General features: G+C 53.0%; 1 protein-coding gene across 1 annotated transcript; it reads right to left on the reverse strand.

Moving 5' to 3' along the window:
- Positions 1-876: 876 nt before the first annotated feature.
- Positions 877-17,316, reverse strand: LOC133362768 (protein Wnt-5a-like). Its single transcript, XM_061581708.1, has 7 exons — positions 17,192-17,316; positions 5,638-5,734; positions 5,020-5,252; positions 3,935-4,209; positions 3,026-3,154; positions 2,599-2,866; positions 877-1,317 (listed from the first exon to the last, which is right to left on the reverse strand). Exons 2-7 carry the CDS (start codon positions 5,721-5,723, stop codon positions 1,220-1,222), a joined length of 1,089 nt encoding a protein of 362 aa, XP_061437692.1. The 5' UTR covers positions 5,724-5,734; positions 17,192-17,316; the 3' UTR covers positions 877-1,219.
- Between the last annotated feature and the right edge of the window lie 476 nt (positions 17,317-17,792).

Raw genomic sequence — 17,792 nt, forward strand, 5'->3', positions numbered from 1 at the left:
TCGCAACGTGACGCCAATCATTGACTCAGAAGGTCAAACAACCCAGAGGTCACCGGTCCGTCACCCGCCGTCGCTACGGCAGCTGAACCAATGGACACGTTTCTCAAACGCGCCCAGCCACCACCCGGTCCAGTCGGTGGGGTAGAGTGTGGGCTACCCCCACTCTGGTGTGTTCTCCCACGGCGTCTGTAGACGTCAGCGTGGAAGAGTAGGCCAAGTAGCCCATCGAGGAGCTCTGTCCAGAGCTCCTCAGAGTGGGAAGGCCGTTCTGCCAACAAGAGCCTGAGTAGGGGAATTGCAGGGACCGCGCCTTTATCTTCTTTTATCAGCGGATGCTTTGAAGTGAATTGTCAGTGGCGGATCTACAATTCCTTACTGGCTGTCGTGTGTGGCGTAGTGTGTGTGGTGTGGTGTGTGTGTGGTGTGGTGTGTGGTGTAGTGTGTGTGGCGTAGTGTGTGTGTGTGGTGTGTGTGTGTGGCGTAGTGTGTGTGGCGTGGTGTGTGTGTGGTGTGTAGCGTGTGTGTAGTGTGTGTGTGGTATGTGTGTGGTGTGTGTGGTATGTGTGTGGTGTGTGTGGGTGGTGTGGTGTGTGTGGGTGGTGTGGTGTGTGTGGGTGGTGTGGTGTGTGTGTGTGGTTTATGTGTGTGGCGTGGGGTGTGTGGGTGGTGTGGTGTGTGTGTGACGTAGCGTGTGTGGGTACGTTAAACGTACACCCTGTGGTTCGTGAGCCAAATCCTTAGCCAGTTTCATCCACACACACACCACACATACACACACCACACACACAGATAAAGAGACAAAAATGACTTTTATAGGCGAGACACTGCATACAAGTGCAGTGCGAAGTCGTGTGAAGTAGTAGATTCAGTGTGACGCGGCTCGCAGGGAAGGGTGCGACGGACCTCGCTGTGAATCCTAACAAGCGCCGAGTGAACGTTGCCTAGATTTGGCAAACGCGGCGTTAACGAGAACAAAGGAATAAATGGAACAACGGCACTTGGTCGCTAAGCGCATTCAAGTGGCGACGTCACAAAACAACGGCGCTTCCACATCGTGAAGATGAAGCGCATGCAGAGTGTGTAGTAGGGTAGTGCATAGTGCAGTGTGTATAGTAGAACGCAGCTCGTAGTGAGGGGTACACGCTGGATGTCGATGCCCTAAACAGCTTTGTGGGGGTCGCGATCTCAGTCGAGGCCCCCCCTCCACTGGGGCTGGAGGCTACTTGCAAGCGAATTGATCGACGGTCCACGGGCAAAGCTTGCACTTGACGTTCTCCTTGAGCTGTTCCTTGCACCCGCACTGCATCTCCACCGTGACTGGGGAGGGAACAGCAGAGGGGAGAGAGCTAATGAGATCATCGCAATTGTGCAACCGCCATTAACGTCGAGGTGAACAAAATCTCCGCGCACTTCTCCTCCCGACGTTGTCAAACGACCAGAGGTCGCAACCGGGTACCCGATACCCGGCTACCCGTACCCGGCCGGGTACGGGTAGCCGTTTGCGATCCTGGTGCGGCCGGGTACGGGTAGACCGTGAGTCACTGGTGAGTCACCGTTTGTCACTCATTTCCCAACGTCTTGTCTCTTCTCACAATTCAAGTTCCTAGAATCAACCCACCCGCGCCTGCAACATGGCTTCGTCCCAGAGGTCGCAAGCGGGTACCCGAAACCCGTACCCTACCCGTACCCGGCCGGGTACGGGTAGGGTACGGGTACGGCCGGGTACCCGCTAGCGACCCTGGTGCGGCCGGATACGGGTACGAGGGGTAAGGAATCAAAACCCGTTTGCGACCTCTGCGAATGACCCGCGGGGAAGCGGCTGTCGCAGAGCCACTGCCGACGATATCCCTTCGAGCAACCTAAGGATCACGGAAAGCAGTTCTACAGAAATGCATTTTCGGTGTGATTGCGTGGTGTACGGTACTGTATAGTAGTGAAGACTAGTGCGTAGTGGCACAGGGTGTGATTGCGTGGTGTACGGTACTGTATAGTAGTGAAGTATAGTGCGTAGTGGCACAGGGTGTGATTGCGTGGTGTACGGTACTGTATAGTAGTGAAGACTAGTGCGTAGTGGTATAGGGACGGTGTGAATAGAGAGAGACGGTGGTGCGTGGCCAGGTGGTCATTACAGTAGTGTAGAGTCGTGGTGTAGAGTAGTGTATAGGATGTGATGTATAGTGTAGTGTGTAGTGTAGTGTATAGTTTGTACGTTGAACTTCTTGACACCGTACATAGCCAACCATGCGCTCAGGTGGTGCGGGCAGGGGAAAGACAAACTAAATACTAAAAGCAGTTCTAAAGAAAACAGTGTTCAATCTAGACTAATATCGCGCTTTATATTATCGGAAGAGCATTCCAGACGGCCGCAGACGCTCATCCGAGAGCGCTGCGCGCAATGATGCAGTGACCAGCGTCTCTGTCCGATGGCAGAGCTAGAAAGCCGCCGCTGCTGCTACCAAGATGACCGGGAGTTTGTGGAACGATTGACGCTCCTGGACGAGATCATGTTTACACGCTTTCATTGAACTCACTCCGTCTGTTGTCGTATCCTCAAATCTTGTAACTCAATTTCAACCGGGGTGGGGGGGGGGGGCCCACCTTGGGAGATGTCGTATCCTCTGTCGCAGCATGTGACGGTGCATTCCTCGGCTGCCTCGGTGTCGTTGCAGCGCTGCCTCCCCACCGCTCCGCTGGTGCTGCCACGGACGCAGTACTCCGGGCTGGCGCTCACGTGGACCAGGTCATACTCCGAGGGCGCCGTCAACCACTCGTTCACCGGCTCCAGACGCCAGCGGGCGGCGCCGCCACTTCCACCGCTCCTGTTGTCCCTCACCAGCCGCATGGCGGAACTTCTGTCGTACTTTCCCTGCAGCCATCATTGACATTATCGTCATCATCATCAGGGGGGGGGAGGATCCGCCATGTTTTCTTTTGAAGTGGTGGTGGTTGAGTGAATGCTGTTAGGGACCCCTCCCCCCGTTTGTAACCCGACTGTGGATTAATCCTCCGGGTGCAGTCTCATCACCGGCAGCCGTGAGCTCACGTTCAGAAAGTCGCCAACGTCGCGAAAGTCTTCGCGCAGCGGCAGGCAGACTCTGTCGCATTCACCGGTTCTGTTGTCGCAACCGCAGTAGTACAACAGTTCTTCCATCACCTGCAGCACCACCACCACGGTCATTGTTACTACCACAATCAGTTACCACCAACACCATCATCATTTGTCACTACCAACCGCCATTCGCCACTAAGTGGATTGTGCCAGGCCGTGTGCACGTTGAGGCCACGTGAAGTGTCCAACGCCCGCTGGCAGGAGGTCACGGGGCAGACCCAGGTGCCACGGGTCGACTGACTGAGATGACTGGCTGATGCACCACCTGTGCCCCCTACTATGCCAACATGCTGTGCTTTAGCCACCCGGCGCTCCGCTCGTTGTTGTGAGCGTCGCTCCTCCACCCTCCGTTGTTGTTGGAGGGCGACTGCCTCCAACTGCCCAGTAGCGTCCTTCACGAGCCTCCTCCACAGAGGCCGATCTTGACACCGCTGGTACCAGTCATCGGCAAGTCCACTCAGCTCCACGTCCTCCTGTACCACATCACTGCATCCCTTCTCCAGCCTGTGCCGCACCCAAGGGTAGTGGCGCAAAGCCAGGCTGCTACTCACAGGAGCAGCAGCGCAACGGCTAATGACGAACCATGAGCGTGCTGACTTGGGGGGTTAGATCGGTAAAGTCACGTAGATAGAAAAATAATAAATCACATTTCAACCTGCAACACAAGCAATCGGGTGGCTACAGCAGTAGAACTGCTGAACAAGACAACCCCTAGACAACGATGCCGATCCAAGTATATAAATGTGCAGCATTTCATAAACTGATACTTTTTTCCATAAAAAAACATTTCATACGACAATACCTACAACCCACCCGCCCACTCACCACGCGACCAACTTCGTAGTTGTGCAAATCCATCTGCACGAGTTTCGCCAAAGACTTGCGTTGTCCCCCTCGCCTCCAGCGGTCGTGGACACTCGCGTCCACAAACACCTTGGCGAAATGGGCTCCGTATTCGATGTTACCTCTGGGGTGCAGCAAGGGGTCATAGGTCCAGGTGCAGCTGTCGCGGATCACCTGCGGGGTGTAGCAGGCGCGCGCCACCGCGTGCACCACTCCCGCGGCGGCGAGGGCGGAGAAGAAGGCGGTCTCGCGAGAGCCTGGCCCCCCCCCCCCCCCCACAAAACAATTTCATCATTTGTCTATAATGGAGGTTGTTGTTTTTCTATCTAGCGTAGGTCGCCGAAATAGAAACGTCACGTCGTTAAAACAGCCGCCGCGTTCGACCGGCAAGGCTTCGGCACGTAGACAGAACGTGGCGAATTCTTGACTAGTGCAATGACAGGGCTCATGGAACCTGCTGGAAGGTTCTAGAAGGGGGCGTGTCTGGGCTAGAGGTAGAAGGTGGGTCAGTGGGGAAGCTCATGGAACCTGCTGGAAGGTTCTAGAAGGGGGCGTGTCTGGGCTAGAGGTAGAAGGTGGGTCAGTGGGGAAGCTCATGGAACCTGCTGGAAGGTTCTAGAAGGGGGCGTGTCTGGGCTAGAGGTAGAAGGTGGGTCAGTGGGGAAGCTCATGGAACCTGCTGGAAGGTTCTAGAAGGGGGCGTGTCTGGGCTAGAGGTAGAAGGTGGGTCAGTGGGGAAGCTCATGGAACCTGCTGGAAGGTTCTAGAAGGGGGCGTGTCTGGGCTAGAGGTAGAAGGTGGGTCAGTGGGGAAGCTCATGGAACCTGCTGGAAGGTTCTAGAAGGGGGCGTGGCCTAGCTACGCTCGCCGTGTTCCGGCCGCATGTCCGATCCTCTGCACGGCTCCCATCGTCGTCATCGCTGCATTAGTCAGCCAGCTGTGCAGTTAGAAGCCGACGATGGGGCCGTGTAGAAAGGTCGTCCGTGTGTAGCTGAACGTCGAGGGGAAACCCGCTTTGCCGGGAGAGGCTCGACACTGGCTCTGACCCGGGGAGACGATCTCCTTACCCGACCGAGGAATAGGGACGAGCCCATTCTCCGTGGTCCAGTTCGACCGCTTGGCCTGGAACTGGTGCCGATACTCGGCAATCGCCAGCTGGACACCCTCGGCCACGAGCTTCATGAAGTGCGGCTGCTTCTGGCATATTTGGCGCTGTGTGGGGGACAGCCCCGGCGACGTGCTGCACAACAGCAGCGGATGCGTGGAGGGGTCGACCCGGGGTGTCCACAATGCCAGCGACCTGCAGAGGGAAGGGGGTGGAGGGGGGTCACGGTGGCCAGGGGATGTTGACTACCTCGCCTGGTATGCAGTAGGTAGTAGGTTTGATCCCAACCCTGACGCCTGCTGCTGCTGTACATTTGGAGTCTGTGTGTCTCTATCATCATCACTGTGGCTAGATATATTTTTTATGACAACATTTATACATTTACGCGATGTAACCCCCCCCAAAAAAACTCCTGTGGATGATATTGGTCACGAGAGCCCTGCCCGCTACTCGGTGTTAAACAAAACACAAACAGCCGTATGGGGGGGGGGGGGGGGGGGGTGTGCAAGATATTAGACACTTGTGCGCCCATCGCAGAAGAAGAGTGAAGAGGAAATCAGCGGCGGCGTCTCGCGGTTACCACCAAGAGTCGCTGGCGACTGCCCCCAGCTGTGCCGTGGCGCAGAGTCCCAGCAGCAACGGGGAGAAGCCCATCGGAGTTCTCATGGCCAGCGACACTGTGCAGAAGAGAAGCAGAGCGGTGGTGACGATGTTCACACCCTCGCATGGTCTGCATATTTTGAGTTTTCATGTCTCACTCATCATCATCATCACGGTGGCTGGGAGATGTTAACTTCCTCGCCTGGTACACGGGATCGAACCCACGACCGCTTGTGTACCGGGCGAGGGAGTCAACATCTCCTAGCCACCGTGGTCGTGATGAACTCCAACTGCTGATGTCTGTATAACCACGACGTGCATTGAATGTGTGGGTGGCATCGTTTGGCGCGATGCGATATTCTTGGCCTGCAGTACCGGTCCCGTGTCAACAGGGGGCGCAAGGGCCGAACGAGATTTACTCGTCTTCCTGGTTCTTTCGGTAAAGTCACGTAGAAGGGAAGTAATAAAATAATAAAAATAAAACATAATAAAATAATTCTCACGACGTTTCGGCCACAACGCAAGCAGCCGTCCTCAGGTGAAGAACAGGTCTGTCGAGAAGACAGAGTCTGAATGACAACCCCAGGCTTGGAGCGTCTTTTTAAGCTGGGTTGGAGGGGGGGGGAAGAGCGCCTTGACAAAAGAATTTGCATTTCAAGAGAAATTTAGCATATTTATGGGAAATGTGTAGGAGGTGGGCTGGGGGTTTTCAAAGTCATATTATACCCATGCATTATGCAGGATTAGCAGCATCAAAGGGAGGGGGTAGGGGGTAGCATTAACAAAGGGAGGGAATGTTAATAGTATGTAGAAGCAGGAGACCCGCAACGGAGCAAATATTGCATTCCCTGTGGAGCACACAAGATAGTCAATGCCAGTGAGTGGACTGCGGTCTGAAAGTCACCGTAAACGTGAACAATCAGTTAAGATCCGAAATGGTTTATTACGTCCTTCCAATGATTGCCGAGCCAGAATCCATCTTCTCGGTTGAAATTGTCTCTGTGTTTGTATATGTGGATCGCCTCATGAACGAATCTCTCATGATAGCCAGATGGCTTGCAGAGAACCTCTGTCTTGGAGAAGTCAATGTCATGTGAGCCCACTGAATTGTAACAGTGATCTGCCACGGCTGAGGAGTTTGTCCTACCGTGTTTCAGGTCTGCTTTATGTTCACGGATGCGGTCCGAGACATGTCGTTTGGTTTCTCCAATGTAACTGCTACCACAGAGGCAACTGTGTTTGTAGACGCCAGGGAACTGTATGTCTGGAACCACATCTTTTACAGACGGGACCAGATCACGAATGTTATGTACTGTGTTGAATCGGACCTGGATCTTATGTTTAATCAGGATTTTGGAGATCTTTTTTGTGACCCCAGCAATGTAGGGTAGGGTGATAGTTTTGATAGGCTCCTCAACAGGATCCTTCTTGATGGTTGGAGTGATGGCCTTGCGGATTGTGTAGTCGGAGTAACCATTAGCCTTAAGAGCTTGGCGTACGTGTTTGAGTTCACCGGCAATGTGTTCCTGGTCGGAGATGCGTTGGGCTCTATGGTATAGAGTCTTAATGAGGGAGTTTTTTTCTGGGATGGATGGTGGTGGGAATCCGGTTTTAGGTAAGCATCCGTGTGGGTGGCTTTCCTGTAGACAGAATGGCTCATTGAACCATCAGGTCTCCTTTTAATTTAACATCCAAAAAGGGTAGCTTGCCTCCTTTTTCGACTTCCATGGTGAATCTGATGGCTGGGTGTATGGAATTGATGTGGTCGAGGAATTGGTCTAGAGCAGGCCGGCCATGTGGCCAGATGACAAAAGTGTCATCTACGTACCTCTTCCACAAGGTCGGGCATAGAGTGGCAGTCTGGATGGCGTCAGTCTCAAATTTCTCCATGAAAACGTTGGCTACAACCGGAGATAGGGGGGAGCCCATTGGGGTACCCTCAGTTTGTTTGTAGAAAGTTCCATTCCAGGTGAAGTATGTATTGATTAAGCAGTGTCTCACCAGGGGGGGGGTACCCCAGCATTCAGTCCTTGATGAATCAAGTCTTCAATGATTGCGATGGTGTCAGGTACAGGAACTTTGGTGAATAAGGAAACCACATCACTGACAAGCAGGTCGTCTGGGGACAGGGCAATCCCCTTGATTGTCGATACCAGGTCAGTAGAGTTTAGTACCCAGAAGGTGGTTTTTCCAGTGAAAGGCCGTAGGATTTCAGACAAAAAACGAGCCCTTCTACGCGACTTTACCGAAAGAACCAAGAAGATGAGTCCCTGCAGTCACGAAAGCTTGAGAGATTTCCTCGATTAAGTAGATAATTCAGTGTGTAACAAAAACATGTTTTATTGTTGTCCCTGTGTAGTAAAGTGTTAATACCTAATAGCTAGTGCCTCAAAAGTAGAGAAAGTGGGCTCTTAATACTCCACACAAACGTTGCTTGTGTGACCCAGGACACAAAAGCGAAGTGAATAATCCACTCCATTAATAACAGTGTGACAACAACATTGTCCCTTAGTAGTAAAGCTTTATTACCTAATAGCTTATGTCTCAAAAGTAGAGAAAGTGGCTATTGTTAATCTCCACAAATTCTAAATTTGAAGCTTTCGTGACTGCAAGGATTCATACTCTGATGTTTTTTTCGGTAAAGTCACGTAGGTAGAAATAAATAAAACGAAAATAAATTAAAAATGAATTAAAATAAAATCTCCTCACAAACGTTGCTTTTGTGACCCAGGACATTGATAAATTTAACTCTTTTAAATTTCGATTTAAAGCTTTCGTGACTGCAGGGATTCATCTTCTTGGTTCTTTCGGTAAAGTCACGTAGAAGGGAAGTAATAAAATAATAAAAATAAAACATAATAAAATAAAATAATTCTCACGACGTTTCTTCACCTGAAGACGGCTGCTTGCGTTGTAGCCGAAACGTCGTGAGATTTTATTTTATTATGTTTTATTTTTATTATTTTATTACTTCCCTTCTACGTGACTTTACCGAAAGAACCAAGAAGATTAACGATTTTAAATAAAAAAAACGTGGCGTGCATGTGTGTCATCCCTTCACGTAAAGTCCTGCTCACAAACGCAAAGTTTGTGTGGAATAATACTATCCATTAAACATACTTTGTAGGCATAACCAATTTAGCAACACACAACACTTTACTACGCAGGGTCAGACCTCGTATTAGGTAGTCACCCGGCAGCGGTGTTCTCGTTGTTGTTGTTGAACCAATAAATATAATCTAGATATGCAAGGAGACCCATGCATTGTATAGGTAAACCCACTAAAAGAAACTCCTTAAAAAATTTTTAAAAATGTTTTTTAATACAAATTTATTTTTTCTTTTAAAAAATTATAACTTTTTTTTAAAGAAGTCGAGCGGACAACGTGGAAGTGAACGACGTGTCGACCACGAGCCTTGAGCGCGCCACACACACAGAGAGAGAGGGACGAATGAAGTTGAATAATAAAACAACAAGTTTGAGTTGCGCAACACGCGCTCAGCGCTCACCACGTGTTGAGAAGCTTCGTGGGCGACGCGATTCCAGAGCTCAGGGGCCACGGCGTTCTCGATTCCCGGCGGGAAAATAGATATTTAATTAACAAGACGTCCACGCTTTTAAAGAGACGCTTAATTGATTGACGCCAATTTTTATTGATTGCTTTATCAATTAGGTGTTTTTTATTTAGAGTGATGCACGCACACGAAGCAGGTGAGCCTGAGGCACGTGGCGCCTGATTGGTGTGCGGGCAATACGTTGTCACAGTGAGCACACAGTCTCGTGGATTGGACAACAGGAAGTAGACTAAACATGTTGTTACAAGATATTGACCACGACAAATAGAGGAATATCACGTGAAGTGAAAGCGTTGAAAAATACAAAGGGGCAGAAATTACTTCATCAAGAAAACTAAATTTTTATTAAAACCCAGTACACATGCAACGTTGAGAAAATTTGGTTAACATAGGTGTTCACACACAGTGTGGTTAACATACAGTGAGGGAAAAAAGTATTTGATCCCCTGCTGATTTTGTACGTTTGCCCACTGACAAAGAAATGATCAGTCTGTAATTTTAAAGGTAGGTTTATTTGAACAGTGAGAGACAGAATAACAACAAAAATCCAGGAAAAAATGTTATAAATTGATTTGCATTTTAATGAGGGAAATAAGTATTTGACCCCCTCTCAATCAGAAAGATTTCTGGCTCCCAGGTGTCTTTTATACAGGTAACGAGCTGAGATTAGGAGCACACTCTTAAATGGAGTGCTCCTAATCTCAGCTTGTTAGCTGTATAAAAGACACCTGTTCACAGAAGCAATCAATCAGATTCCAAACTCTCCACCATGGCCAAGACCAAAGAGCTCTCCAAGGATGTCAGGGACAATATTGTAGACTTGCACAAGGCTGGAATGGGCTACAAGACCATCGCCAAGCAGCTTGGTGAAAAGGTGACAACAGTTGGTGCGATTATTCGCAAATGAAATAAACATAAAAGAACTGTCAATCTCCCTCGGCCTGGGGCTCCATGCAAGTGTAATGTAGTAACTTGGAAAACCTTACCCCTTTAGCCGTCAAAGCATGTAGGGGCCTGGCTATGGTGGCAAAATTTTCGACAAAACGGCGGTAGTAGGAGGCAAACCCTATAAAGCTGCGGACCTCAGTGACTGAGGTTGGCGTTGGCCACGAGCTGACGCAGTGCGTCTTAGCAGGATCTGTAGAGATCCCTGAACGGCCAACGATATGCCCCAAGTACCTCACCGATTCCCGAAGCAGGTGACATTTAGCTGGTTTAAATTTTAATTTTGCGGAACGCATCCTGAGGAACACCCCCCTCAATCGTTGGAGGTGCTCCTCGAAAGTCCGGCTTAAAACGATGATGTCATCGAGGTAAATCAAGCAGGTGTCCCATTGGAGTCCTGACAAAACCAATTCCATGAGCCTCTGGAACGTGGCGGGAGCGGAATGTAGCCCCATGGGCAATCGATTAAATTGAAATAGGCCTCCAGGTGTCCGGAAAGCGGTCTTTGGTTTCGATTCCTCATCGAGGGGCAATTGCCAAAATCCCGAAAGCAGGTCAAGCGTCGAAAAAAACCGTGCCCCCGCCAAGGCATCTAGCGACTCATCCATCCTGGGGAGTGGATACGCGTCGGCCATCGAGATTTTATTTAGGCGGCGGAAGTCCACACAAAACCGCAAGGACCCATCCTGTTTTTTAACAAGGACGATGGGAGCACCCCATGGACTGGAAGAGGGCGAAATGATGTCGGCAGTCAGCATGTCATTAACAGCCGACTGCACATGCTCCTTCTCGGCTGGGCTCAGCCGGAAGGGATTCTGCCGAATTGGGGCCGCATCACCCGTCGCTATGTGGTGGCGCAACAGGTCCGTACAGCCAATATCGTACTTGTGTCTGCTAAACACATCAGCGAATTCGAGTAGCAGGCCCCTCAACGCTTCCAACTGCACACTAGACAGGTTACTAGACCCAGCACACAACGAGTCCAACCATTCTGTATTCTCCTCTGATGGAGGGTGCGGATCGAGGTTAGAATCCACATGTGCAACGAGCTGCTCATCCACGGGTAACGGCGCTGCGTGAGCAAGCACAGTGCCCTGTGTAATAACAGCTGGTCGCGACCCCGTATTCAGAACCATAACGAATGGATCCCTGTCCGCCCGCACCATGGTCTGAGCTACCGCTAAATCGAGGCCCCGAACAGCTCTGTTTGACGGCCCCAACAGAACACCCTGTTCCGCCGCATCCACCCCGAAGGGTTTCCGCAACCGAAGGGGTACCAGCATCTGCGATCCCGGGGGCACTCGCACAGTCTGAGTTGCCAGCGCCTGGACCGTTGCACAAACCGTGCGTATTTTGGTAGGACTTGCCAAAAATGCAATACGCCGACCCGATGGAAGCTCAATACAGGCCTGATCGACGAGAATTTTAATGGGCATTTTAGCCAGAAAGTCCGTACCCAGTAAACAAGGAACTGCCAGGGACGATGAAACCAAAATAGGACCCGCCAATTTAATATCGCCAATACAAATTGTCGCCCGAATCTGTCCGACAATTCCCAAAGAGCCCCCGTTCGCCGCGTAACATGGTACGTCCACCGGGAGTAGGGGTCGACATTGGACGGGGAAGATGTTATAAATAAGGTCCGAAATGATAGTGGCCAACACACCCGTGTCCACCAGCACCCGGACCTCAACCCCGTCAATAAATCCCGTTACCACGGACGACCCGGCCGACGCAGCCACTATCCTGTGGGCCAACTCAGACCATTTGACTGCTCCCAGGCCGTATACGAACCCCCCTCGCCGAACCGAATCCCCGGCCCCAATGCGCGGTCCCTCCACCGCGAAGCGGCGACCCGAGTGTGCCGTGTATGTGGACCGAGCGTGTGTGGTGCCGCGACTTGCCGGGGGTAGCTGGGACGACTTTGGCCCTTGGTCGTCGTCCGGACGTGGTCCCGTGGCGCGCTGACGCGGGGCCCGGCACCCGGCCGCGACGTGACCCCGAAGGCCGCAGTTGTAACACATGACGAGAGACATCGCAGGTTTCGGTTGCTCCAGCTTGGGGGACGATCGCATGGGTGAACGACCTCCCGATCTCCACTCCCCCGGTCTCGCCACGGTGAAGGCCTCCTCCCAAGCCGGAACAGTCTGAGGCTCGGCGACCATCGAGGCAGGTGTCGCGATCCCCGCCGATGCACAGACGACCGTCCGCTTTCGCTTGAGGACCTCGTGTGCATGGATACTTGTAGCAACCCCCAAGGAGCAGATGTCCATTTCGTCAGCCGTATTGATGGGGACCCCCAGGTCGTGGGCCAACGCCAGCAGCTGCTCTGTCACCATGGCGTCCTTCCCCTCCTCGTCCATGCGGGGAAAGGCGGCATCCACCAGGGCGAGCAGCGACGTGCAGTAGGCGAGCGTAGTTTCCCCGTCCACTTTACGCCATTCATAAAACTGGTGGCGACAGGTCGAGGGCGGTCCAAACACCGTGGCCATGAGGTGTAGCGCGGCCTGGAGTGTGGAGCGGGACGATCTTGGGGCGGACCTGAAGGCCGCAAGTGCGTCGTCGTCCAGCGTCGCCGGCAGCGCACGTAAGGCAGTGGCGTCGGACCACCCCGACATTTCTTGATGTGCGAGAAACCTTCGCTGGAAGGCCCCCCAGTCGCCCCCCTCAGCCTTGAACGCCGTCAGCGCGGGAAGTCTTTGTTGGAAGACTTGGTCGTCCTCCTCCGATGGATGATTTTCCCGCGCGCCGCTGTGGTTGACGAGAATGGCGGCTCCCTCGGCAGGTGCATGGTGGAGACTTTTGGCGCGCGCTGATGACGCGGGCTGTGTAGAGTGGAGGTCCCCGACCACGTGGTGTCCACGCTTCCCGCCAATCGATGGTGGATCATCAAAATTGGCGCCAATTTCAAAATTTGAGGCGCGGAGCGCATTCTGGCGGGATCCTTCGGGCCGCGCTCCCTCCTCCAGCCTCGTCGTCGTCCTCCCGCCTCCAGAAGCGGTGATTTCCGCCAGGCGGGAGTGTGCATCCTGGAGGCCGGTGTCGGACCCGAGCGGAGCGTCGGGTATCGCCGCGAGGTGCTGCGACGTCGGCATCTCCTCGTCCTCCCCTCCCGAGGCTTGTAGTTCCGGTACGTCGTAGTCGTCTTCCCGATCTCGCTCGTGGGTACGGGTAGTCTTCCTAGTATCCATCCTTTTGAAGACAGGTTTACTTCTGACGCCAGTTGTAATGTAGTAACTTGGCGGGAAACGACTTAACAAGTAGCACACTTTTATTAACACCAAACTTATTTACACGTATGGCCAACTGTAGCCTAAGCTGCGCGGTTCCCCCGGCTACACACCCACGGGCTCTTCCGCCCCGTAGCTTCTCGGGAACCCACCCCGGCTGGGGTATGAGTCTCGACCCCTGGGTCCCACAGCCTCGCCCCACATGGACGTCAGACCGCGGGTCCCACAGTCTCGCCTCCGAGCCGCACAGGGCCCCGGCCCTTACAAGGACAGCGGGACTAGGGGTCTCAGGGCCCTATCTCTCCAACTCCATCTTCGATCTTCACTGGTTAACAACTCCTCGAGTGCTCCCGCGCGTCCCCCTTTATAGTCCTCCGCTCCCGGGGAGGCGGAGCCCATGAGGACATCACTGAGAGCACCCACCCCAGTTGACCAATCACCACGAGCTGCCCCACGATCCTTTTTCCCATCTTGTGTCAGCGCACACAACCACGCACCACGCGCTGCCACGTGATCCATCACTGTCAGCGCGTGTCACCACTATACCACGCGATATAGCCACACCCGGCGCGCTCACACACGCGCCCCCCTTGTCAGCGCGTACCGCCACTACACAAGATCTCACCTCGTGGAGTTGCAATGATCATGAGAACAGTGAGGAATCAGCCCAGAACTACACGGGAGGATCTTGTCAATGATCTTAAGGCAGCTGGGACCATAGTCACCAAGAAAACAGTTGGTAACACACTACGCCGAGAAGGACTGAAATCCTGCAGCGCCCGCAAGGTCCCCCTGCTCAAGAAAGCACATATACATGCCCGTCTGAAGTTTGCCAATGAACATCTGAATGATTCAGAGGACAACTGGGTGAAAGTGTTGTGGTCAGATGAGACCAAAATGGAGCTCTTTGGCATCAACTCAACTCGCCGTGTTTGGAGGAGGAGGAATGCTGCCTATGACCCCAAGAACACCATCCCCACCGTCAAACATGGAGGTGGAAACATTATGCTTTGGGGGTGTTTTTCTGCTAAGGGGACAGGACAACTCCATCGCATCAAAGGGACGATGGACGGAGCCATGTACCGTCAAATCTTGGGTGAGAACCTCCTTCCCTCAGCCAGGGCATTGAAAATGAGTCGTGGATGGGTATTCCAGCATGACAATGACCCAAAACACACGGCCAAGGAAACAAAGGAGTGGCTCAAGAAGACGAATATTAAGGTCCTGGAGTGGCCTAGCCAGTCTCCAGACCTTAATCCCATAGAAAATCTGTGGAGGGAGCTGAAGGTTCGAGTTGCCAAACGTCAGCCTCGAAACCTTAATGACTTTGAGAAGATCTGCAAAGAGGAGTGGGACAAAATCCCTCCTGAGATGTGTGCAAACCTGGTGGCCAACTACAAGAAACGTCTGACCTCTGTGATTGCCAACAAGGGTTTTGCCACCAAGTACTAAGTCATGTTTTGCAGAGGGGTCAAATACTTATTTCCCTCATTAAAATGCAAATCAATTTATAACATTTTTTCCTGGATTTTTGTTGTTATTCTGTCTCTCACTGTTCAAATAAACCTACCATTAAAATTATAGACTTATAATTTCTTTGTCAGTGGGCAAACGTACAACATCAGCAGGGGTTTAAATACTCGTTTCCGTCACTGTAGGTGAAGGACAAGCCGACTGTTATGGAGTGGGAGGGATGTGACCCCTTGGGCCTCCACACAATCATCCTGACTGACCCTGACGCGCCCAGCCGGGCCAAGCCCAAGTTCAGGTGAACAGCATCAGCAGCATCATCATCAGCAGCAGCAGCATCATCATCATCAGCAGCAGCAGCAGCAGCAGCAGCAGCAGCAGCATCATCATCATCATCAGCAGCAGCAGCATCATCATCAGCAGCAGCAGCAGCAGCATCATCATCATCAGCAGCAGCATCATCATCAGCAGCAACATTATCATCAGCAGCAGCATCATCAGCAGCAGCAACATCATCATCAGCAGCAACATCATCAGCAGCAGCAGCAACATCATCATCATCAGCAACATCATCATCATCAGCAGCATCATCATCAGCAGCAGCAACATCATCATCATCATCAGCAGCAGCAGCATCATCAGCAGCAGCAACATCATCATCAGCAGCCCCCCCCCCCCCAAGATGCCTTCAAAATAAACCGCGAGTATTACATCTGACACCGTGACGTCGAAGCGTGCCCCACGCCCCCCAAAGTGCGGGGCCTGGGGCGGGCGACCCCCCTCCCCCCTAAACATCTTGAAAGTTTTTCCTCACTAAACCAATTACAGTCACTGGTTTGCACCTGTTAGCCACGCCCCGTCACCCCCTCCTCCCCCACACATCTCATCCCCAGCCCCCACCTCACCCCCACACCCCCCAGACCTGTTAGCCCACGCCCTGTCACCCCCTCCCCCCACACATCTCATCCCCAGCCCCACCTCACCCCCACACCCTCCAGACCTGTTAGCCACGCCCCGTCACCCCCTCCCCCCCACACATCTCATCCCCAGCCCCCACCTCACCCCCACACCCCCCAGACCTGTTAGCCCACGCCCTGTCACCCCCTCCCCCCACACATCTCATCCCCAGCCCCCACCTCACCCCCACACCCTCCAGACCTGTTAGCCACGCCCCGTCACCCCCTCCCCCCCACACATCTCATCCCCAGCCCCCACCTCACCCCCCACACCCCCCACACCTGTTAGCCACGCCCCGTCACCCCCTCCCCCCACACATCTCATCCCCAGCCCCCACCTCACCCCCCACACCCCCCACACCTGTTAGCCACGCCCCGTCACCCCCTCCCCCCCACACATCTCATCCCCAGCCCCCACCTCACCCCCCGGGGTATAAATAGCGAGTAATTACGATTTTGTGGGGGAGATGTCGAGGCTTTGAAAGTAAATCTTGTTTTTTTCTCTAATATTACCACCGGTATTTTAGTGGGGCATCTATGAATGGATCGCCACGCACACTCTCTCCGACATGTAGTGATACTCTCTCTCTCTCAATGCTGCCCACAGTGACACTTACAAAACTGCTTTCGTTTCCATGACTCACAAGCCCCCAGGCCATGCTAGTGCTAGGCACTGTAATAGGTACACATACACATTAACTAAAGATTGACCGTAAGCTAACGAAGGCAATGAACTTGAGCAGAAAGTTAAAGGTGCAACCCTGCAATTGCTTGGTCACCGCCAGTGCTGGCAGAAGAGCCTCCACTACAGGGAGCTCGAGAGGAGCCCCTCTGGATAATCTTTGGCCTAATCTTCCGCAACGGTCAGAAGTCTTGTAACAGGTCGGCGTACCCACACTTCATCCCACCACTCGCGACCTGCCGATCGACTAACTGCGGCTGTGCCCATTCACACCGCCGGGTGACGGACGCGGTGGTCGGGGGATCTCAGCAACTTTGACCGTCGCTTCAACAGCTGCGCCAGGGGAGATGGAAGCGACGATGTCTGGGCCGCTAGCCCGGCGTGTGCCGACTATTAGAACCGCGGCAACGTCCCGAATGTGTCACGGAGCACACCGCTAGGGGGGGGAAAGCTGTCATCTAGCAGTGGATAAAGCATGGCTGGTTTTCGAGTTTCACTTCATTTTAATTGAGTGCAGTCAGTGTGAAAGCGGCTGATGACAGCAGCTGTGAAGACAACGACGACGATGATGATGATGACGACGACGACGATGATGATGATTATTTGTGAACCGTGACCCCCCCCCCCCCCCCCCCCCCCCCGTGCGAGAGATTATTGTCGAGCGTCTGAGCCTCACGTCTTTTTGCCGACCGTCTGCTCCGTGCTCTGTTGGTGCAGGCCCCGCTCGGGACCGCAAACTCCAGCTCAGTGAACACACCTGCAAGTGAGTGTCTGCGTGGGGCGCAGAGCAGTTTTTGTGAGCACCATCACCACGACCACCAACAACCACCTTAATTACCTCCTTCACTATCCACCCTCGACCACCACCACCACCAACCACCGAACCGCTATCCATCCGCAGTCGACTCCGAGAGCCAGGGACACGAGCAGGTGCTGGAGCTCGAGAAGGAGTTCCACTTCAACGGCTACCTCACGCGGCGGCGGCGCCACCTGGAGATCGCTCAGTCGCTGGCCCGGAGCGAGCGCCAGGTCAACATCTGGTTCCAGAACCGGAGGATGAAGTAGAAGAAAGACCACAAACTGCCCAACACCAAGATGAGGCCGGGTCCTCCCGGACTTCCCCCCCAGGGTCTGTCTCATCGCCCCGACTGCAGTAGAACATAAATAATTACAGGTGCAATGAAGACCGAGAGAGAGAGTTATAGAGAGATTATTCTGCGTGCGTTGTTCGCGAATGCTTGTTTTATTTTGAGGAGTTAGGCCTAGCCTAGTCCTAT

Source organism: Lethenteron reissneri, unplaced genomic scaffold, assembly GCF_015708825.2.
Source record: "Lethenteron reissneri isolate LAM-NWPU_2019-01 unplaced genomic scaffold, ASM1570882v1 scaffold_1608, whole genome shotgun sequence".
Taxonomy (NCBI): Eukaryota; Metazoa; Chordata; class Hyperoartia; order Petromyzontiformes; family Petromyzontidae; genus Lethenteron; species Lethenteron reissneri.

What these genes read in the sequence shown, in the direction of transcription:
- LOC133362768 (XM_061581708.1), bottom strand. Translation starts at nt 5,723, where the DNA reads ATGAGAACTCCGATGGGCTTCTCCCCGTTGCTGCTGGGACTCTGCGCC. An exon ending in GTCGCCAGCGACTCTTGGTG is followed by an intron (nt 5,253 to 5,637) that starts GTAACCGCGAGA and finishes TTCCCTCTGCAG; the next exon opens with GTCGCTGGCATTGTGGACAC. An exon ending in AGGATACGACATCTCCCAAG is followed by an intron (nt 1,318 to 2,598) that starts GTGGGCCCCCCC and finishes TTCCCTCCCCAG; the next exon opens with TCACGGTGGAGATGCAGTGC.